Genomic DNA, 25,000 nt, shown 5'->3' on the forward strand with positions numbered 1-25,000 from the left:
TATATACAGTATATATATATATATATATATATATATATTATATATATATATATATATATATTTATAAATATCGTTTACTGTAATACTACAGTATAATATGAAGACATAAGAAGGCCCATAGAACACTATTTGAACATTGCAACCATATATTTCAGGCACTTCCTTCTGGCACAGAAGGAAGTGCCCATGGAATATATGGTTGCAATGTTCGAATAGTGTTTATGGGCCTATGTATATTCTATTCATATATGTATATATATATATATATATATATATATATATATATATATACATAAACAAGGAAAGAAAACCATGTAAGCAATTGTAAGTGGCACTAGGACTTTGTGAAGATTCATGCGCAAATTTCAAATTTCTTCTCGCAGGAGGAAACACTTTATGAGGACCCAATAAATCCACCACCAAACCAAAATGATGTCTTTCCTTTTCCATCCTTGGAAAGATGAAAGAATTGCCCATCTGGAGATGATGGTAGTTTCTCTCTCTCTCTCTCTCTCTCTCTCTCTCTCTCTCTCTCTCTCTCTCTCTCTCTCTCTCTCTCTCTCTAAGTCCATCACCGTGAATGCTGTTTTGCATCTGATACGCAAGCATTCTCCCAAATCAGCTTAGGTTATATTTAGAGGTTTTAAGAGAGAGTTGGTAGCGATTGTAGCGGTTGTTGTTTGTGTGTGGGCGTATGTGTATGTACGTGTATGAGAGAGAGAGAGAGATGAGGAGAGAGAGGGAGAGATAGGGAGAGTGTATATATATATCCACATATATATCCATTTAAATACAGTATATATATACTGTATATATATACATATATTTATATGAGAGAGAGAGAGAGAGAGAGAGATTATAGAGAGTTATATGAGAGAGAGAGAGAGAGAGAGAGAGAGAGAATCTTTGACGTGACAAGTACTGATACAACTTTGGAGTGGAAGCTGAAAAGAAAAATTTTTTCTTTATTTCCAATAAAAGTGTCATCAGTTTTCAGCCTAACTCCCTAAACTCCCTCAAAAAAAAAAAAAAAAAAAAAAAAAAAACTGATCAAATCCTTGTCCTTGAATTTTCACGTGATATACCGCGGCTTATCGGGCAACGACCTCCCCGCAGCTTACCTGCGAAAGTCACAAAGATTGTTCTTCGGATAAGCCGTAATTAAGAGTGGCACACCTGCATCTGTGTAACAGGAGGGCCTTGTGACTCATTGGACTCGTGGCATTAATTACCAGACAGGTGAAGGTGGTGGGGTAATCGTTATCCGGGGTTTGGGGCTGGGGGTTGGGAGGGGAGGGACCTGGGAAAGGAAAGATGGGGGGGCGAAGGGGAAGACTTTTTGCTGAATTTTTAGGTAGGACCTGTGGGGCGACTTCCGTTTAGCGAATTAGGTTTTGTTTTTTTAGGGAGCAGTGTTTTTTTTTTTTTTTTTTTTTTTAATTCTCCTTGCGTCTCTGTTTTTTTTTTTGGGGAGGGGAGCTCTTCACAATTCACCTGTTCGTTAGCTTTGTAGGCTGAAGTAGGTCAGGTGATTATCAGCGTTTATACTGTTATAATTAGTTATAGTGTGTTGTTTTACTGTTAATGAGTGATTCAGAGGAAAGGAAAAATTGAACGCTGTTTCAAGTAGGCAAAAGTCGAACCCTACCTTTTATCATAATTGAAGTTTATTATTATTATTATTATTATTATTATTATTATTATTATTATTATTATTATTATTATTATTCAGTACGTGCACACATTCATTTTGAAGACAACAGAGATACGCCATCAACCTAATAAAGAAACTTGAAGTGAAAAAGAAAGCAAATATGCAAATACATGTCAGCACAAAGCTGAGAGGAGAGGTATGCAATAAACTGCAGGTGAAAACATTTAAGATAAATTAAGGCAACAAAATAAACGAATTGATACCAAGTCATTTTTGCAAGAAGAAGAGAGGCAACTGAAAGCACATCCCTTCGGCCCCCTAGTTGCAACCCCTTTCGTTCCTTTTAGCGTACCTCCTTTCACATTCTCTTTCTTCCATCTTGCTATCATCCCTCTCCTAACGATTGATTCACAGTGCAGTTGCGAAGTTTTCCTCCTGTTACACCTTTCAAACCTTTTACTGTCAATTTCCATTTCAGCGCTGATTGACATCATAAGGCCTCAGTGCTTGGCCTTTGGCCTAAATTCTCTATTCAACTCAACGAAGGTTGATTTTCGCTCTTGCAAACGTTTCACTGATGTCGGTTTCCCCTTTAGCAAATGTTCTGGCGTTGCCTGTGTCCCTTTAATGTCAGTGGCTGCTGCTGCTGCTGCTATGTTCAGTGCCGTTGCTATGTCATGAAAATCGTCTTAACTTCTGATGTGTTTCCATATTTGCTCTATTTTTCATTTTTTTGTGTGAATGATTTTACCTTCTTCAGTATCGTAGGACGTTTGGTTTTTAGTTTTTTGTAAGAGAAAACTATTGTGCCGGCTTTGTCTGTCCGTCCGCACTTTTTCTGTCCGCTCTCAGATCTTGACAACAACTGAGGCTAGAGGGCTGTAAATTAGTATGTTGATCATCCACCCACCAGTCATCAAACATACCAAATTGCAGCCCTGTAGCCATAGTAGTTTTTATTTTATGCAAGGTTAAAGTTACCCATAATCGTGCTTCTGGCAACGATATAGGATAGGCCATCAAGGGGCCGTGGTTAAAGTTTCATGGGCCGCGGTTCATACAGCATTATACCGAAACCACCAAAAGACAGATCTATTTTCTGTGGCCTTGATTATACGCTGTAGCTGCTGTACAGAAAACTCGATTGTGCCGAAGAAACTTCGGCGTATTTTTTACTTGTTTTCTTTGGAAAACATCAAATTATAAATTTTGAATATTTAAATGATACACTGGTTGATTTTTTTTTACCAAAGTAATTGTATGATATTGTTTTTACTGTTCATAGAGAATGACTTAAGTGCTTCGTTTCATTTATAAATGGTATATTTTCATTCTGACATTTTATCACTTTGTTTTAACCCCTAATTTTCTAAAACAGTGGTACATTTGAAGACGTTAAACTCGTAATTATAATATTGTTGATAACATTTCTTTGTTGCGTACTTAGCTGATCATTATGAGAGAGAGAGAGAGAGAGAGAGAGAGAGAGAGAGAGAGAGAGAGAGAGAGATTCAGTAGTCTAACATTTCAGACTGGAAATTTGCATGATACGTCAAATTGCAAGCGCAACTTATAATTCAGAAAAGTATAACTTATAATATTTCAGTAATTATTCAGATGAGAGAGAGAGAGGAGAGGAGAGAGAGAGAGAGAGAGAGAGAGGAGAGAGAGAGAGAGGAGAGAGAGAGATTCATTAGTCTTACATTTCAGACTGGTAATTACATAATACATCATATTACAGGTATAACTTATGATGCATTGTTACCCACGTCAGTAATTATTCAGAGAGAGAGGAAATAAATAGCAAGGTAGAGAGAGAGAGAGAGAGAAATAAATAGCAAGGTAGAGAGAGAAACAGACCATTGAGGAGTAAGCAAAAAGGAGTATTGGAAAGCTAGAGAGAGAGAGAGAGAGAGAGAGAGAGAGAGAGAGATAAATAGCAAGGTAGAGAGAAACAGACCATTGAGGAATATGCAAAAAGAAGTATTAGAGAGAGAGAGAGAGAGAGGGAAACTCTCACCGTTGCTGGACAACCTCCTTCGATCGAAGTATGCAACAGAAGCAATGTTGGCATGGCCATGGTGCTGGTTGGTGGACCCAAACAACTTATCGGTACGTTGCGAGGCAAGAAAATTAGGAGCATTCCTTTCTCTGTCTTTTCTCTTACCATCTCTCTCTCTCTCTCTCTCTCTCTCTCTCTCTCTCATATATATATATATATATTATATATATATATATATATATATATATATATATATATATATATATATATATATATATATTATATATATATATATATGAAACACCAAGGTAAGAAATAAAAACACGTGTTTTATTTCTTCCTGTCATGTTTGATATATAAAATCACATGTAAGAGTGATTATAAACATATATATATATATATATATATATATATATATATATATATATATATATAGATATATATATATATATATATATTATATATGTATATATATATATACATTTATTTATTTATTTATTTATATAAAATCTAAACTATTGTTTGACTAGTACGGAGGTGAGCATGTTGTTTGTTCTGCAATTGTTCGAGTGTTTGTATCGAGTCGGTTGCATGTATAAAGAAACTTTTATTTATTTTTGTATTTATTTTACGTCAGCCGCTAGAGTGCCTCTAGATTGCCTGTTCAAAGTGTACTATTCCCATCTTTATATTTATTAGATTTATTTTCGTTGGAATCTTACAGCATTTTCGGAATTTGACGGTTTCATCTTACGAGAGGAAAAAGTGGAATAGGATGGTATGGGGGGATAAGGATACAAGAAGAAAGGATTAAGGGAACGAAAAAGACATGAAAAGAAAGTTAGGAGAGAGTACAAGGAAGAAAGAGGAAAGAAAGGAAAGGTGGATGATAAGCAAATGATATGAATGAATGACGAAAAGGATTTCGAATGACACAAAAGCAAGATGAATGGAGAAACGGGAAGGGAAAATGGAGAATAAGATAAATAGAAAAAATGAATGAAAATTGGATAATAAAAATGGATTACCACGAAAATGAGAGAACGAAGCAAAGGAAAGACGAATGGAGGGATGGTAAGAGAAAGTGGAGATTAGACGAGGGGAGAAAAGTTCATAAAAGTGGATGACAAAAGTGGATAAAGGGATAAAGAGGAAGGAGATTGGAGTCCCCTGTGTTCTGGGCTCCGACTGATTGCTTTTTCCACTCGATTAATCGCCAACTCTTCACTGCTTATGTTATTTTCAGCATTACCGAGACGCAGTACTAAAAAGTGTTATGTATATTTTATTGCTTTGAACTATTTGCGGTTTCTTTTATTACTGATAATTATTTATTTTTATTTTTTTATCGCCTTTTTATTGTGCTATATCCTTCCGTGGTGTAGGGTGGAATTTTATTAAGTGTATATGTACAGATTCCACGGCAAGGAATTAGGAAGACTTAAAGGTAATCTTAACTTTCATGTATTATTTTCCTTTAATGTAATTTCTTGAAGGAAAGACATATGTATAAAATATGAATGAATATGATTAAAATCCAGTTATGCGTGCGTGTCATATCTCACGATAACACTGCCTGTGTGTCCACTTGCTTTATAACCTTCCTCTTTATAAGGGGCAGAAAGTGTATCGATTCCCTCTTAGTTAAGCAATACGCATCATTCCTTTCCTTGGTTTTCATCGAGCCTGGGCTACAAAGGGGCATTAGGTTTCCCATCCTATCGGCCTTTTCTTAAAAAAAAAAAAAAACTATTTCCACCAAAAAATCTGTTTCTATTTCTTTTCTTGTTTCCTTCGAGCCTTTGCTAGAAAAGGGTATTAGGTTGCCCATCCCATCGGCCTTTTCTAAAAAAAAAAAAATCTGTTTCCACCATAAAACTCTTTTTCCATTCCTTCTCCTTGTTTTCATCGAGCCTGGGCTTAAGGTTGCCCATCCCATCGGCCTTTACTAAAAAAAAAATAAAAAGCTTATCTGTTTCACACACAATATTAGAAGACATTACTACAGGGGGGAAAAATCGATTCCCATCGGTTAATTTCCCCCTCATGCGGGTGCAATTTGCAATTAGGCCGAAATTTCTCGTTTGAGGAAGAGGCAAGATGAAATTAGAGGCTTATTGGGAAATTATATGCATCGATTAGATTCTCAGCAGGTTGCAAGGCAGGAATTTCGGCTCCTAATTTGCCCAGAATGCGACGATATCTCCTGTCCAATTATTCCCAGGTAAGTGCTTCGTGTGCGCTCGTCATGGGGTCAGTTACTGTTGTGTGTATGTATGCATGTATATAGGACACACCATAGTTGAAACTTTATTCTGTAAAATGTGTGTTTTATGTATGTATGTATGTATACTGAAGGACACTTTATTGTTGAGCTCATACTGTAAATGTGTTGTGTTTTATGTATATATGTATGTATGTATATAATATATACTGTATATATATATATATATATATATATATATATATATATATATATATATATATATATATATATATATATATATATATGTATGTATGTATGTATACTGAAGGACACTTCATGGTTGAGCTCATATACTGTAAATGTGTTTGTGTTTTATGTATGTATATATGTATGTATGTATGTATGTATGTATGTGTGTATATATATATATATATATATATAATATATATATATATGTATATATATATATATATATATATATATATATATATATATATATATATATATATATATATATATATATATATATATATATATATATATATATATACCGAAGGACACTTCATGGTTGAGCTCATACTGTAAATGTGTTTGTGTTTTATATATGTATGTAGGTATGTATGTGTGTATATATGTATACTGAAGGACACCTCATAGTTGAGCTCATACTGTAAATGTGTTGTATCTTATTTATGTATGTATATAATGCATGCACACTTAAGGACACTTCATAGTTGAGCGAATACTGTAAATTTGTTATGTATGTATGTATGTATGTATGTATGTATGTATGTATGTATGTATACTCAGAACCCTTCACAGTTGAGCGTAAACTGTGAATATGTTGTGTTTGATGTATGTAATGTATATATATATTACTGAGAACACTTCAAAGTTGAGCTTCCACTGTGTTGTGTTGTGTTTGTATGGTTGTATTTGTATGTATGTGCGTATGTATGTATGTATGTATGTATAAATAAATGGTTTAGGGCCCCTTAATCGTTCCCTGTCATAGTTAACTGTATGATTAAACGTGACCAAGAAGATTTTGTGTGAGTAAATTTCTACTGTCTGTATTTGTCGAATTTGTTTCGTAAAACCTAACATGAACTATGATGGTAATTTTTGTTTAGATAAATTTAAGCCAAAACGATGGCTTACTTTCGTGTAAGAAAGTCGTATATCATCTGCCAGTTATTAACAAGCTTTCAGTCAGGATAATTATAGCCTCCGGTAATGCTTGATTCATGATGCAGTCACCTGAAGTCGCCTGAAGATATTGTGTTATTAACTCGGATGGTAGTCTGTTGCTTTCTTCTTATTTATATTTGGTGGTATAATTGCACGCATAAGGAAACTTGCATTTTGACAAATTAATAAGTGTCCTTTATTTATATGATTCCCGTAGGGGGGTAGTAGTTCCGTCAGTGCATCTCATGCGGCGCACTGTAAGCATTACTTACGGTTCTTTGCAGCGTCCCTTCGGCCCCTAGCTGCGAACCCTTTTATTCCTTTTACTGTACCTCCTTTCATATTCTCTTTCACCCATCTTACCTTTCACCCTCTCCTAACAATTGATTCATAGTGCAACTGCGAGGTTTTCCTCCTGGTACACCTTTCAAGCCATTTTATTGTAAGTTTCGCTTTCAGCGCTGAATAACCTTTGGCCTAAATTCTATATTCATTTCAGTTCATTTCAATTCATTTTCATTCATTTCCACGGCAGGGAAATGATTCGGCGGAAAAGAGAGAAAAAGAGTTGGCAGTTATCCAGACATTTATCCCATTTGACTACCTCCGCACTCTCTGCTTCCTCCGAAAACTTTTGATTTAAAAGTATCCAGTAACGATTCCTTTCCATATCTTGGCCTTCAGTGTAGTTTCAGTTTTCCTTTAGGTAACTTGGAGGCCTCCGCTGTAGCCGCAACATTACAGAACTTGCGCCCTTCCTCGCTTGAACGCCGGAGTCTCATAAGCTTTCGACTGTGAATTCTGCTGCATAATCGGAATTCCTGGTAACCGATCTTCCCTTGAGATTACGCTATGGCTGAAGCCATACGAAGTTTCTTGAAATTCCTGTGGATATATATATGCATATGTGTGTTCATATGTCGGTTTATGTATGTATGTGTATGGTTATATATATATTTATGTATGTATATAATATATATATGTGTGTATATATATTTATATATACGGTATGTACATATATATGCATATATACATATAATACACACACACACACACATATATATATATATATATATATATATATATATATATATATATATATATATATATATATATATATATATATATATATATATACAGAGAGAGAGAGAGAGAGAGGGGGGTAAATGGATTAATTTCATGTACTGCGTATTATAAATTACCTTCCATTCCATTATTAACTGGAATGCATAAACGACATCTTTCCAGGCATTATGTCAGTATTCCATCACATTTCCCGTCGGAAAAGAAAAAGACATTCCTTTTTTTTTCAATTATAGAAAAGCAATATCCGGTACGGCATTACAGTTTTTTTTTTTTTTTTTTTTTTTGAAAGCCGCAACCGCTTACGATCGGCTTTGAATTGGAAGTCGACTATCGACCGTCGAATTGAAAATGTCTTGGACGGAATGGCATCACTTTTTATTCATGTGAACTTTGGAAATACGCTCTCCTCTCTCTCTCTCTCTCTCTCTCTCTCTCTCTCTCTTCTCTCTCTCTCTCTCTCTCTCTCTCTCTCTCTCTTCGGTAACAAAGTCACCGGGCTATTTTTGGCTTGGAAATCGATCAGAAACGCTTTGCGTTATTCAAGTTTGTCCAAACGCTGGTAATGTGTGTGCGTTTGCGACTTGTGATTTTCACAGATTTTATACACACATACATGCAAACACACACAAATTATATATATGTGTGTGTGTGGTTATTATGTACATGTGCATATATGGCATACACACACACAAACATATTTATTTATTTATTTGCACATATAATTTTTCCCAAATTACTCCTTCATACGTTATCCATCTTGTTATCCTTGTCTTGAGATGAGGTTGCTAGTCCCTTACACTTCTCATTGTTGGCTGTGACCCTTTATATAGTAAAATTGTAGAGTAAACTATCTTTTGTAGGGTAAAATTGTAGAGTAAAATATCTTTGTAGAGTGAAATTGTAGAGTAAACTATCTTTTGTAGGGTAAAATTGTAGAGTAAAATATCTTTGTAGAGTGAAATTGTAGAGTAAAATATCTTCGTAGGGTAAAATTGTAGAGAAAACATCTTTGTAGAGTAAAATTGTAGAGTAAAATTATAGAGTAAAATATGTTTCGTATACGTCATCACTATGTAAATTCAGTGTTGTGTAGTGAACGTCCTAGTGAACTTGTCTACGCCAGCGCTATGCCGACCATCTAGGAGGTCAGGCTGAAACAGTCATAACGTCTGTGGATTCGACCGTCAGAAGAGGTCAAGTAAATAGGCAGTCTCGTGGAAGAAGAGACATTGACGAGTCAGACAGAAATCATAAGCTCGTTTAGGATATGACTCATGGTGAATGAACGTGACTTCAAACTCGGATTTTTAGATTTCTGGAAAAGACAACTATTGTGCCGGCTTTGTCTGTCCGTCCTTTTTCTGTCCGCCCTCAGATCTTAAAAAACTGCCAGCTGAGGGCTGCAAAATTGCATGTTGATCATCCACACCCAATCAATCAAACATACCAAAAATGCAGCCCTCTAGCCTCAGTAGTTTTTATATTACTAAGGTTAAATTAGCCTTAATCGCAATTTCTGGCAACGACAGGACATGCCACCACTGGGCCTTGGTTAAAGTTTCATGGGCCGCGGCTCATACAGCATCATACCAAGACCACCGAAAGATAGATCTATTTTCGGTGGCCTTGATTATACGCTGTACAGAAAACTCGGCTGCGCCGAAGAACCTTCGGCGCATTTTTTACTTTTTTCACACTGCTACGAAATCTTTCATTCAACCATTGAATATAAGTTATGTGAAGTAAGCTTTGAATAAACGGTAAACATTTGTCTGGCGAAAGAAAAATCTGTTTGAAGTAGTCTCTTAGCTAATTTGGCAGACAAAGGTAGCAAGATGTTAATTAGAAATCAAGTGGTATAACTAACCGATCTCACACCAACGTGAGATTATTATTCTATTTCTAAACATACTCTAATTAAGGCGTTGGTTTGTGTGTGTTATTATTATTATTATTATTATTATTATTATTATTATTATTATTATTATTATTATTACTGCGGAGGAGGCCTTCTCAGAGTGAAGTAGCGCTGAAAATTATAGCTGTTTCCACGGCATTCAATTTGTATAGTCTTTGCTATTCGCCTTACAATCTCCTTTTCATCAACATTTAGCTGGTATATTATTATTATTATTATTATTATTATTATTATTATTATTATTATTATTATTATTATTATTATTCATGAATGAGTCGTGTCTTCCTCCTAACCATTTTATTTTTTTTCTCCCCTTCCAGATTATCTATGTTCGCCAGAGGCCAACATTTACGACATAGATTTTACTAGGTTTAAAATTCGCGACATGGACACGGGGACAGTGCTCTTCGAGATAGCGAAACCGCCACCGCAAGGTAAGGCTATTATTATTATTATTATTATTATTATTATTATTATTATTATTATTATTATTATTATTATTATTATTATTTTTATTATTATTTTTATTATTTTAAAAGGATGGGTGCATCATCCTTTCTAACAGACATGTTTAAGAGAGGGGTCTACTTTATTATTATTATTATTATTATTATTATTATTATTATTATCCTCAGTAGTGTTCCACAAAATAGATTGATGTAATGTTGAGCAATAACATAGGGAATTATGTATCACCAGAGACCCTGTTACTTTACGTCCTGTATCTAACAACATATGCATCTCAGACTTAAGTAACTTGTGTCTGTCACGATTGGGTTTGGTTGGGTGGTCTGAGTTCAGTGGTCCACGCGAAGCGTCTTTAGCAAAAGCAGCTTTTTACTTTCTGTATTTAATGAACAATTCTCTTCTTTCTGCATTTTCCTTTTGTCTCTCCTCTTACTTCTTCCTAATGAACACCATATTCTTTGGAGGCTTGAATTTCAAGTCAGTGGCCCCTTTGGTGGGCTTGTTCCATACGAACAAGTTTCAATAATAATAATAATAATAATAATAATAATAATAATAATAATAAACGTCATCATCATCATCATCATCATCATCATCATCATCTCCACAAATTGGACTAAGTTGTGTCAGGTACGATCGGTTCCTGTTGGTTGGGAGGCGTGCAGAGATCCACACCAGTCAATCGTACCTTTAAATGCTTTACCACACCTAAAGGTCGCATTTAGGCAAGGGCGCGTACTCGCATAACTCGGCTTAATCTAAACCACCAATAAGCTTCCAGTATGAATTCCACAGTCCTTAAAATTAATTTTTTTTTTCACCCGAGTAACGTGTGTTTGCACAACACAGCTGGCATTGCCAGTAACCCAGTGACCAGAAATTGATTAAATTCTCTCTCTCTCTCTCTCTCTCTCTCTCTCTCTCTCTCTCTCTCTCTCTCTCTCTCTCTCTCTCTCTCTCTCTGCAAAGATTTCAATTATAGTCTCAGCAACAGTTCTGAGAATATGAAAATACATTAGCGAGTTAATTAAATGCTAGTGGTCTTTAGACTAAAACTTATCAGTAAAGGAAATAATGAGTCCCCCCCTCTCTCTCTCTCTCTCTCTCTCTCTCTCTCTCTCTCTCTCTCTCTGTGTGTGTGTGTGTGTGTGTGCAAAGTTTTTACCGTTGCCTAAACCACACCACTGTGATTATGAAAATACATTAGCGAATTAATTAAATTCCAGTGGAATTTGGGTTGTAAAACTCATCAGCAAACGAATATGATACTCTCTCTCTCTCTCTCTCTCTCTCTCTCTCTCTCTCTCTCTCTCTAAACAAAGATTTCTATTGTAGACTAAATAGTTCTGGAATGAAGAGTACACTTCATGAGTTAATTAAATGCCCGTGGTCTTTAGGCTGTAAAACATAGTCTCTCTCTCTCTCTCTCTCTCTCTCTCTCTCTCTCCTTAATTTACATTATCGCAGTGGCAGGAGCCTTCTAATTCTGGATATCTTATCCCTGATTTCAAGCGACATTCATCGGCGGTCGATATTGCAACTCCGGCGTCACCTGACACTTCCAGTTAAAAATTGAGTGAGTTCCATTCACCGAATTTGTTGGTGGCTGGAGTTAGATTAACCAGCTTCTCCTTGTAATGATATTTCGAGTTGTTTATTTAGTGAAAGTTGACATAAAATATTGATAATCTTGTTAGATTGTATGGTTTTTGTTGTGTTTGCATGGGCGTGAAGAGTTAGGGTTGAATTATTCATTAAAAAATACGTACAGGGTAAAAGTTTTGAATCTTCATAGTTTAAGTTTACTGATTTTTCGGTAATCTGTGTGAACGACTCGATAGCGGAGTCTGTTTGGTTTCTGCAGCTTTACATAAATAAAATTCTTTGAATCATTCTTGAGGAATAGAAGTCGTAATTATCTTCAATCCATAGCTTTTTTATTTTTACTATTTTGGCAATCAGTTTTTGTTTACAATCTTGGTAGTCTTTTTTTTTTCTTTTTACTCTCTTCGCAATCTTTTTTTTTAACTATCTCGACAATAGTTTTTTTCTTACTATCTTAGCAATAATTTTTGTTTACTATCTCTACAATAATTTTTTCTTACTATGTTGGCAATCATTTTTTTACTATGTAGGCAATAATTTTTTACTATATTGGCAATCATATTTTTTCTATCTTGGCAATAATTTTTTACTATCCTGGCAATCTTTTTCTACTATCTTGGCAATCTTTTTTTTTTTTTTACTATTTTGGCAACCATATTTTTTACTATCTTGGCAATGTTTTTTTGCTGTCTTGGCAATTTTTTTTATTATTTTGGCAATCACTTTTTTACTATCTTGGCAATCATTTTTTTATTATCTTGGCATTTTTTTACTACTTTGGCAGTCATTTTTTTACTATCTAGCTATAATTTTTTTACTTTATTGGCAATCATTTATTACAATCTTGGCAGTCATTTTTTTTACTATCTTGGCAATCATTTTTTTTACGATCTTGGCAGTCAAACTCCTTAGAAAACGCCCACTCAAAGCAGTGGTTCTCAAACTTTTCAGCCCGCGACCCCCAAACGATATTTGAGCATAGAGGCATGTGACCTCGCCTTTCCCCGAAGTGCTTCTGACACACACACACACACACACACACACACACACACACACACACACACACACACACACACACACAGTACATGCCTATGCCCCTGAATCATAAGAACATAATAACAACAAACATGATAACATAAATGCAAAAATATACACATTATAGAGTTAACTAATTTATTACTTGTAGAAAAATCACAATCTTTAAAGACAAAATAGGCAAAAACAATACAGTATATATTTAAATTTATAGAATTAATGTTAATCTGTACAGGCACTCACTTTGCTAACTGCTTCAAGAGAAAAAATAAGTATGAAATTAGAATTATACTTTTGTTGAAGAAAGCTACTGCAGATAGTATAAATATGTCAGTGTTTGTAAACTTTAGCACAATAAAGAAAAAATTACTGGGTATCTTTATACCAAATTTAGATATTCAGGCTGGGCTTAAAATGATTAACAAAATAATTATAGTTTTGACTTGGGTGCTGATATTACAAATTTGCTGAAACTAAAAATCAGCTAATGATCTATAATTCTCATATGAGACAGTATACCCACTAATAAAACATCCAGTAGACTAAAGCTATTTCATACCCTTTGGTTTCAAAATCAATATTTTGGAAAATTTTGAAATTATGTCTGAGATAATATTTTTTTTTTTTTTTTTTTGGCTTTAGAAGAACTGTATGAATTTCTTGTGAAATAATTACTTATTTAGTAACTGTTAAAATAAAAGTACAATATTCATGGAAGTTTAATGACAATGATCAATATTTAGGCCCAACTATGGGCTCCACTAGCAGTGATTAGTTAATTATATCTATTCACAGTGAAAAACAGTATTTACACAGGCCTAAGTTTATCATGAATAACTAACATCACTAGTGAGATACATGGGCCTGCTTTTTTGAGCACAGTAACTCCATCCTGGGTTTGATACCAGAGATGGCAACTGGAGATCATCCTCCACCCTGAGTCTTGATCGGTATTTGTTTTTATATAAGTCAGTGCCGAAAAGTCTTTTTCACAAATAGGTTGATCCAAAAGGAAGTAATACATCCATTGCTGCCATGGATAATCGTGATATTCCTTGCAATTGGAAATCCAGAACTCATCCAGTGGTTGAGCCAAACGATGCCTGTAAAGTCCGATCACTGGAGAGCTTCCAGCAGCTCATCCTCCATGTCGGATGATAAGTGATCCCCTGTAGCAGTGAATGGTTGCCGTATCCAGTCATATTGTTGTGGGGTTGTTCTTTTGGGAAGTATTTCTTGAAGTGGTCCACAAGACCTTGTAGGTGAGTCGTGATCATTACCTTCCACGTTATCGACGCTTAATTCATTCTCCGCCATAAATTCTTCCACCAGGAAACATTTCAACACTGCCCCCCATCAACTCGCACAGCCCATCGTTCCAGCTTTCCTTGTAAATGCATCAATTTTGTCAGAAAGAATCAAGATGTTCGTGTTTTGGGCCTTGTAGTGATAAATTCAGCAGATTAAGTCTTTCGAATATACAAGACAATATGCTAGACTTAAGCAACCAGTCAGGGTCAGTCAGATAGTCAGCAGTTGGGACTCAGATTTGATCAGGAACAGGCGCACTCATCGTAGTTCGTACAAGGGCTGAGAACTTTGCCTTCGACAGCCACTCCGACTTCTGTGTGGAACAACAGTGCTTCATGCCCGAGCCCATCTCATTGCAGAGTGTGGAGAACAGCCTGGCATTTATGGGACGTGTTTGATGTAAATTTATTATTTTAATCGCAGTTTGAAGAACACCGCTTAATCCTGATTGAGTGCTTTATTAGCAAGAGCTTCCTGTGAATAATACAATGTGTAAATTTATGTGAGGTGCCACTTGTAAAACTTCTTTGCTTTAAGTCCTTTCCTCTTACCCAACATTGCCCCAGCACTGTCTGTGCACACACCAACACTGGTCCCAAGACAAGCCCTCCTTTTGTATTTGTGTCTAGCTTTGTGAAATGTCACCTGTACAGGTCCTCTAGTACAGTGCAAAAGCATGTCTTCTTGAAGTTTTCACCAAAACTGTATCTAATGAATGCAAGTAATTGTGCAGAATTTGATATGTCTGTCGACTCATCTAGCTGCAAAAGCATACTTCTTTTTTAACCCTCAATCAGCTGACATAATGTCATTTGAAATGTCATTAATTCGTCGAGTAATGGTGTCGTTAGACAAAGGGACTGTTTCCAGCTCACGGGCCATCTTATTACCATGCATAATCCGACCATAGTCACTGCACCAGGTTTCATGAGGGTTTCAATGGTATGTGGCTGCTTGGATTGCAAATTAGGTATGCTACCTCAAATGATGCCATCTGAGCTTTGGCAGAGGTGGTGGTTTCTGAGCTAGCACTTTGTTTTTGACCCTGCAACTCTCCCTCCTTTCGACGGAAAAATTCTATTGGTTTATCAGCATGAGAAGGATGCTTGCTTTGCAAATGCCTTTTCATTTTCACATGCTTTAAGCTTTCATTTTGCAAGTACTTCTGAGCACATAACACATTGGGGGTACTGCATCTTATCAATGGTAAAACTAGTGAATCCGAATTTTATAAATTCTGCTTGATATTTCCGAAGTTTGCTTGATGATTGGTCATACTGGGAGGTCTTACCCTTACGTTTGTCTTGCCTTTTATCTATATTTGAAGTAGAACTGGTAGATGGTAGTTCGGAAGAATCTCATCAGTTGTTTCTGAGACACTGTTGTCAGTATCTGATGTTCCTTCCTTGTTTGCAGTCCCACGAATTATCCATCGCTCCATGTTGCTTTAATATGTATATAGCTTCATATCAAAAATTGTCCCTAAACACACACGAGGCAGCTGTGACTGAGGAAAGACTCACCGTTGACTAACTTGACTCATGTGCCGTCTTGGACTGTTGATAGTAAATGCCATATTGATAATCAGATAGATAAAATATCATTAATTGTTAGTTTAAATACCAGATAAATTTATATGTATACTGACATTTAGTTTAAGCATCACGTAATCTGAGACCCTGAGTATCAAGCAAAGTCAAAATTTTACTGTAAATTGGTGATGCATTGTTATTAACATCTGGCAACTGGTCACGCTCATTCACTGTGCGGCAACGAGGCTCAGGACTGGAAAACGGACAGGTACTGAACGTGTACGAGTGTAAATTGACAGTGAGATGGGAGGTGACATCTCGGTTTTAATGATGTTTCTAGAAATGTAGGTAAAATATTGAACTATTGCAAGTATATTGTATATACAATGTAATGCGTGGAAAAAATTATGAATAATAGTTTAACACTATCAGTAGCTAGATATATAAATATATTATATTTATTGTTTTTTTTATTTGCTTATCAACTAATCAGTTACTGATTTCATCAGTTGATTTATTTATTCATTAACTAATCTATTTATCAATCAATCAGTTTATTTACTTATCCATTAATTTTTTACATTTTTATATTCATTTAATTACTTATTTTTTCATTCATTTTGTTTGCATTTATCTATAAATGTTAATTCATTTATTTATCTATTTAACTATTCAGCTATTTACTTTATTTTCCCTTTTTGTATATCTTAAATTTATTCGTTTATTATTTCATAATTACTATTGTATTTCTTTATATGTTTAGTTTGTTTTATTTAAATATTATGTATTCATTTACCCATACATGAAAGTCCATCAGCTTTAATAATTTTGCTTAGTTTTATAGTTAACAGACTCGTTTTGCTTAAAGGGGAAAAATAAAATGACAAAATATGAGTGTTACGGCAAAAAACTAGTATGCTATTAGCGAGGGAATATCCTACTCGTATGAGAATCACGCGGACTGACGGATATACACCCTTGCTCAGAACTGGTCAAAAATAGCAAAAAAGGACGTTTATGTTTGATAAATCATACCTTCCAAAACTAATAATGCTAGTTTAAAATCAATGACACTACTGCATAGAAACTTGGGTCCCAGCGCAGCAGTGGGGAATCACTAGTGTGTAGTATTTAGTTCAGTTTTTGCAAAGGCCCAGTGGTGTTACTATTGTCCCACCGGCCTCTTTTCAGTGTTATTCTTAAAGATGTGTAACAATTGTAACTAGTTACGGTAAATGACAAAATATAAAGGTGTATATATATATATATATATATATATATATATATATATATATATATATATATATACATATATATATATATATATATATATATATATATATATATATATATATGTATGTATGTATGTATGTATGTATGTACATACATACATACATACATATATATATATATATATATATATATATATATATATATATATATATATTTGTTAAGAAATTAAAATATAAACATTTGGTTTATTATTGATTTGAAATATTTTAGCAGAATTATTATTTTAGTATAAAACTAAAGTTGACCATAATACTATTTTTTTGCTTACTTATATTTATATTTTCTTAACATCATCTCGCGACCCCCTAAAAGCATTTGGAGACTTCAGGGGTCGCGACCTCAGTTTGAGAACCACTGACCAAAGAACCCCTGACCACCATTCTCACTCAGTTCCTTGTCGCTTCTTTAACTGTCGCCAGTTGGTTTTGGCTGACGCAGTCCAGTTGACATTCCATTTGAGTACCTCTGAGAAGAATTGCTCTCTCTCTCTCTCTCTCTCTCTCTGGATGATTATGCTTCATTCTTAAGGTTGTTATAGGTATTTATATAAAAGCGGCGTATATTCCAGTGATATAAAGAACAAGAATTACATAATTACGCACATATGCGTGTACACACACACAAGCACACACACACACACACACATACATACATACATACATATAACATACGCACACATGTATGTATGTAGGTTTTAATATATTTATATTATTATATAATAAATGATATATGTAAATACGTACATACGCTAACTACAGTCACAAACACTTACAGCGTAGACAGATAAAAATACATAATTACTGAGAAAGACATCGTGAAATGCACAGACAGACAGACACAGACAGAGAAAGAGACAGACAGACAGACAGACAGAAAGAGGAGACAGCATCGAGATTTCAGTCAGGCCTCCATCTGGCTATAAATCGCAGAGTGCCTCTCGTCTTGATCGTTTGAGCGCAAGCATTGAGGAGCACTCTTGCAATGAATACTACCAGCTCCTCCTCCTCCTCCTCCTCCTCCTCCTCCTCCAAGTAGGAGCTGACCCGCCATGGCCGTGAGAGAGGAGGGAGGCGGCACCTCCTTCAAGGCGTCCTTCCCCTAAGCCGTAAAATTTAAATATCGTAAAGTTTAAAGGCTCTTGCCCTGCTGTCAAACTGAGCTCGTCAGTTGGGGTTATAGTGGCGTTGTTGAAGAGTGTCTCATGTTCTGAACGTTATGTAATATAGTAATTTATTTCTTCGATTTTAAGTCAGTTGGTGTTGAAGATATTTGGGACAGGGCTTATCGTGACCTGCGTTTTTGTATGTCCCTCTTCGAAACTAACCCCCCCTCCTCCTCCTCCTCCTCCTCCTCCTCCCGCAACCATCACCCTAAGCCTATGCTGTCTTCTGGTGACCTTCACTGCAAATCCCTTTCGAAAAAAACGCGAACAAAAAGTCGGTGTCTTCATCCTTTAGCGCTCACTTTCTCCCCTCCCCTCCCTCCCTCTCCTCCTCCCTCCTCCCCTCCCATCTCCTCCCCTCCCCTCCCTCTTCCTCCTCCCTCTCCCCCTCCTCCTATCTCCCCTCTTCCCCTCCTCCCCTCCCTCTTCCCTCCTCCTCCCCTCCTATCTCCCCCCTCCTCCTCCTCCTCCTCCTCCCCTCCTATCTCCCCCTCCTCCCTCTCATCCTGCAGATCTTGCACACTCCTTCGAACGTCCTTCGCTCATTCAGATGCTCTTGCAAGATGCGAATTAAGAGCCGGGGATTCTCTAAGATTTGGCTTTTCGTTTTTGAGTGAATTTCTGTAGTGCTCAAAATCAGGCTTAAATTATCGCTCGTGCGGAAAGGATGCGTGAATGCATGTGTTAGTATGTTATCATTTTTAATATTTTATTTCAGCCCTTCATCAGCTCAAGGTGATAAAATTGTTTTCAAGGTGATAAAATTGTTTTCTTAGTTTAGACTAAGTTTGTTTTTCCTTCAGATGATTTACTGTATTCAGTTACTTGTTTTAGATTATTATTAATAATTAAAGACCACTTAAGCAAGTAATTAGGATACAAATATTCTTCGGTGGAAGGTGTTCTGTAAAATATGAATTGAAATAAAATATCTAATATGGCTGTCATATGACTAGTAAATGGGATGGGCCTGTGCTAGATCAAAACATACATGTTATATTCACTTGTTCGTTGAGAGAGAGAGAGAGAGAGAGAGAGAGAGAGAGAGAGAGAGAGAGAGATGCACTTATCTGTTGTCAACAATAAAAGCTCTCAAGGCAAGCTTGACAATTGTAAAATAAAATAATAAGTACAAAAATACACGAGCCTCTTTTGTTGACCTTTTGGAGTTGGTATAATCCTTAGTTTCTTCTTCTTCTTCTTCTTCTTCTTCTTCTTCTTCTTGTATTCCGGAGTCAGTGCCTCTGAGAAGAGAGTTCTAGAAGGGCTGGTCTGCGTATGAATAAAGATGAGGGATTCGCTAACAGTCTTGGTTATTTTGTAGAGAGAGAGAGAGAGAGAGAGAGAGAGAGAGAGAGAGAGAGAGAGAGAGAGAGAGTGAGTCACTATCGTAGAAGGTGTGATGTTTCAATATGATCATGTTAGCATGTGGTATAAAACATAAAAGTTGTGTTATTATTACAGTTGTCCTTAATAATTCATTTGAATTAATATAGTTGCTACTGGCACTAATAATAATAATAATAATAATAATAATAATAATAATAATAATAATAATAATAGGTGTGGTCAGTTCTTCAGACGGTTAAATATAGAATTGTTCACGTTCAGTTGCAGTTTATATAATAAATCTGAATTTTAGTACTCTTTCTCTCTTTCAGCCAATTTCCAAATGTAAGCAAAGTGAGATCAGAAAACCTTCTCTCTCTCTCTCTCTCTCTCTCTCTCTCTCTCTCTCTCTCTCTCTCTCTCTCTCTCTCTCTCTCTCTCTCTCCCGGACCAATTTTGTCTTGGTAGCATACAGTAAAGGCCTCTGGCTTCCAAGAATTGCCATTTGGTTTATGGAAGTGTCTTAACGCCTTCAACCCTCTCTCTCTCTCTCTCTCTCTCCTCTCTCTCTCTCTCTCTCTCTCTCTCTCTCTCTCTCTCACACACAGACAATGATAATTTTTTTGTGACACCAGTTTACATGGCTATCTCTCTCTCTCTCTCTCTCTCACACACACACACACACACACAATGATCATTGTTTATGTGACACTAGTTTGCATGGCTCTCTCTCTCTCTCTCTCTCTCTCTCTCTCTCTCTCTGCTGTATGTGTGTGTGTGTAATGACGCAGTATCTTTGAAACTTTCAGTTAGTTGAATCAGGAATATCGTCAGCATTGGAGTTCTCTTAGGTAATTCTGCACCCAAGTCATTTCCCGTAATGCAGAAGGATTCAGGGTGAAAGGAAATAGAGGGTCAGTAACCTGAAATTCGGGGTCACAAAAGAATAAAGGTAATAAAGGCAAACGTCAATGATAGGGTCACAATAAAATGAAAATAATAATACAGGTTAATCTCAGGATAAAGGAAAGATAATAGAAGCCAATGATAGATTAAAGACAATAGAGGCAAATAATTATAAGTTAAGGATAATAGAAGCCAGTGATAAAGATATTATAAGCCAATGATCAATTAAAGATAATAGAAGCCAATGGTAAAGATATTAGAAGCCAATGATAAAGATAATAGACGCCAAAGATAAAGATATTAGAAGCCAATGATAGATTAAAGATAATAGAAGCCAATGAAAAAATATTAGAAGCCAATTATTAGTTAAAAAAATAGAAGCCAATGATAAAGATATTAGAAGCCAATGATAAAGATAATAGAAGCCAATGATATATTAAAGATAATAGGGGCCAATTATAAGTTAAAGATAATAGAGGCCAATAGTGAATTAAAGTTATTAGAAGCCAATCATAAGTTAAAGATAATAGAAGTCAATGGTAAAGACATTAGAAGCCAATGATAAAGATAATAGAAGCCAATGATAGATTAAAGACAATAGAGGCCAATTATAAGTCAAAGATAATAGGAGCCAATGATAAGATATATGAAGCCAATGATAAATTAAAGATAATAGAAGCCAGTGATAAAGATATTAGAAGCCAATGAAAAGTTGAAGATAATAGAAGCCAATGATAAGTTAAAGATTATAAAAGCCAATGACAAAGATATTAGAAGCTAATGATAAAGATAATAGAAGCCAATGATAAATTAATATATTAGAAGCCAATGGAAGATAATAGAAGCCAGTGATAAATCAAAGATAATAGAAGCCAATGATAAAGATAATAGAAGCCAGTGATAAAGATAATAGAAGCCAGTGATAAAGATAATAGAAGCCAATGATAAATGAAAGTTAACAGAAGCCAATGATAAATTAAAAAAAAGATATTAGAAGCCAGTGATAAAGATATTAGAAGCAAATGACAGATTAAAGACAAGAAAACGGAAATGATAAGCCAGGTTAATCTCAGGTAGGAGACGGCGAAGTGTCCAAGGTGGCCGCAGGAGGGTCAGATTGCAGAGGGCGGAGCCTAAAGGGAGGTCGATATGACCATGATTCACGGTCACGTGGAAAGGATGAGGTGGCAGACACTGAAGGATGACCTGCAATGGAATGCATGAGAAAGGTCAAGGGGTCTGGAGCTGACATTGATTGAGACACAACATACGTCAGATATTGAGGGCTTTAGGTTTAAAATATTTTAAAACATTTTCTGTGTATTTATGAGGTTTTTATTTGTTTGATATTGAAAGGTTTTAGGTTAAAAATATTTTAAAACATTTTCGGTTTATTTATGAGATTTTTATTAGGCAGATATTGAAGGTTTTAGGTTTTAATAGATTTTTATTTGTCAGATATTAAAGGTTTTAGGTTTTAATATTTTAAAACATTTTCGGTTTATTTATGAGATTTTTATTTGTCAGATATTGAAGGTTTTAGGTTTAATATTTTAAAACATTTTTGGTTTATGAGGTTTTCATATGTCAGATATTGAAGGTTTTAGGTTTATTATTTTAAAATCTTTTCGGTATATTTATGAGATTTTTATTTGTCAGATATTGAAGGTTTTAGGTTTAAAATACTTTAAAACATTTTCGGTTTATACATGAGATTTTTGTCACGTATTGAAGGTTTTAGGTTTAACATGTTTTAAAACCTTTTCGGTGTATTTATGAGATTTTTATTTGTCAGATATTGAAGGTTTTAGGTTGAAAATATTTTAAAACCTTTTCGGTTTATTTAGGAGATATTAATTTGTCATATACTGAAGGTTTTAGGTTTTAATATTTCAAACATCTTTTGTTTATGAGATTTTTATTTTTATTTATTGATATGATTGAAAACTGTTTTTTTTTTATTTCATCCACCATGAATTAATTTCTCTCCTATCCATATAAATTGTCGTGCCTTAATTAACACATATATATCAGTTTATATTTTTTGTAACTTATTTTCTTTGGTCATTTATGCTCTCTTAGAACGGTGTTCAGTTTGTTTTTTTATACGAAAAATTAAGTCTAAACTTTGACGAAAATTTTCACCAAAGTTGGTCTTTATGACCCATAACAAGTGATTATTCTTTTGGTGGAAATAAAAATATTAACTTTCGGGCTAAAGGGAGATTTTGGTGTGATATATTGCCCATTCTTGGTTCAGTATACTTGGCTGAAGAAACTGAAACTATACGCACTAACACCGTAGATTTTGGCAATCAGATTTAGTCATTATTTAGATTTTGTGTGTGTGTGAGAGAGAGAGAGAGAGAGAGAGAGAGAGAGAGAGAGAGAGAGAGAGAAGAGAGCTGTAACTTTAGGCAGAAGAGACCTTTTAGAGCTGGATTGCTCAGGTGTAATGGAAGTTTGCCGTCTCAGAATATTTGTGTTGTTTCGTTACTCTCAATGGCCGTTCTTCAATTTTGTAAATGTTTCTCTTTAATTATTCTTTATCTCTTTATTTTCGTTTTAGGCAAACATTGATTCCTTTACTAGAATCGTGATTCTGTTGCAGATTATATTTACTCTTTCCAATATGGCGACGTTCGCTTTTCCGCAACCTAGAAACCTCTGCACACTTTCTCCTTCCACCGTCAATTCAGACCCTTCTTTTATTATTGCAATATCCGCGACGTCCCTAACCCCTCCCCTCCCCAACCTCTCCCCACCCCCAACCTCAAGCCATCAAGCCTTATTTTTTTGCTTTTTCTTCCCCCGTATATCTCATTGATATTGTCGTGACAGCAAGTATATTACTATGTAAAGGCGTAAAGAATGGATTAGGCTTAAGGCTTCAGGCTCTTCACTGCCGTTTTTGCTGTAAAGACAGATGACAGCTTGTCGTTAGGGTCTCTTTTGACGTGAGAATGGATTGGCGTATTCTGCTGCATTTACACAACGCTTACACACACACACACACACACACACATATATATATACAGTATGTGTGTGTGTGTTTGTGTGTGTACAATATACACACACACACACACACACACACACACACATATATATATATATATATATATATATATATATATATATATATATATATATATATATATATATATATATATATATATAATACATTCTATTTTCAAGGACCTGGACAGAGAAGGGTACTGGGCTGACAGTCCTATTGGCTCATGTTTTAGGATAACATAACGACCATCAGGTAGATGGTGGAGTTACAATAATCTGTCTTACTGTTAAACACTTCGATATTTGTTAAGTACAACTTTTCGTAACAGATGTGTTAGCCAATACTAATTTTCTTTATGTCCGATCGACCCGTTCATTTCCGCTGTCTTGGCCGTCAAAATATCTGAAGATATAATATTATTTAAAACATCTTAAAAAAGATTGAGAAGATTCGATGTATGGAAGAGGTTTAGGTGTGTACTTGAAATCTCTCTCTCTCTCTCTCTCTCTCTCTCTCTCTCTCTCTCTCTCTCTCTCATCTCTTTATTTCTTTTATTTTTATTTTAGATATTTACTGCAGGATTCTGAATGGGGCCGCATAAAAATTATGCTTTTTCTTTATCTCCATTCGGGAATGAATGTCCCTCTCCAGACCGGGAAGCGGAAATGAATCATGCAAGTGCGGTTTCGAAATGTTGTCATTCAGATATTGATATTAAATTTGCTGAAGGCATTTCGCTTGGCCTATAAGTTTTCCCGGCCAGGTAGCAGGAGGTTGATTTTTTAAGAGCTGATCAGTTAGAATTCCAGCGCACTTTACTGAAACAGTAAATCAATGCACACACATTCGGACAAATATGTACTCTGTACGATCTAAGTACTCTATACGATGTACTCTATATACGATATATGATGCAGTATATACGAGCACTGAGAACATTCTGTCAATGGCCTTGTTAAATTTCGAATGATACTGTTCGTGGTGAAACAAGTCCTTTGTAATGCAGGGTTAGTGTTCGCAAGAAACGAGTCCTGTTGAACTTAAGGGAGTGTTCATACGAAACGAGTCCTTTTGAAGTTAAGGGAATGGTCGCAAGAAACGAGACCTATTGAACTTAAAGGAGTGGTCGCAAGAAACGTGTCCTTTTTATGACATGGGAGTGAGTGGTCGCAATAAACGAGCCCTTTTGAACTTGAGGGAGTGGTCACAAGAAACGAATCCTTTTTATGACATGGGAGTGAATTTTAAAAAATTTGAGTTATTATAAGAAGCAGTTTATTTCATAT

At 35.3% G+C, this 25,000-nt stretch overlaps 1 protein-coding gene across 1 annotated transcript in view; it reads left to right on the forward strand.

Moving 5' to 3' along the window:
- Positions 1 to 25,000, forward strand: part of unc-119 (unc-119 lipid binding chaperone) — a 133,981-nt gene that overhangs the window by 73,425 nt on the left and 35,556 nt on the right. Inside the window, exon 3 of the mRNA XM_067096608.1 lies at positions 10,378 to 10,491. Coding sequence (XP_066952709.1) covers positions 10,378 to 10,491 — 114 coding nt within the window. The remainder of the gene's footprint in view (positions 1 to 10,377; positions 10,492 to 25,000) is intronic.

Source organism: Macrobrachium rosenbergii, chromosome 53 (assembly GCF_040412425.1).
Source record: "Macrobrachium rosenbergii isolate ZJJX-2024 chromosome 53, ASM4041242v1, whole genome shotgun sequence".
Taxonomy (NCBI): Eukaryota; Metazoa; Arthropoda; class Malacostraca; order Decapoda; family Palaemonidae; genus Macrobrachium; species Macrobrachium rosenbergii.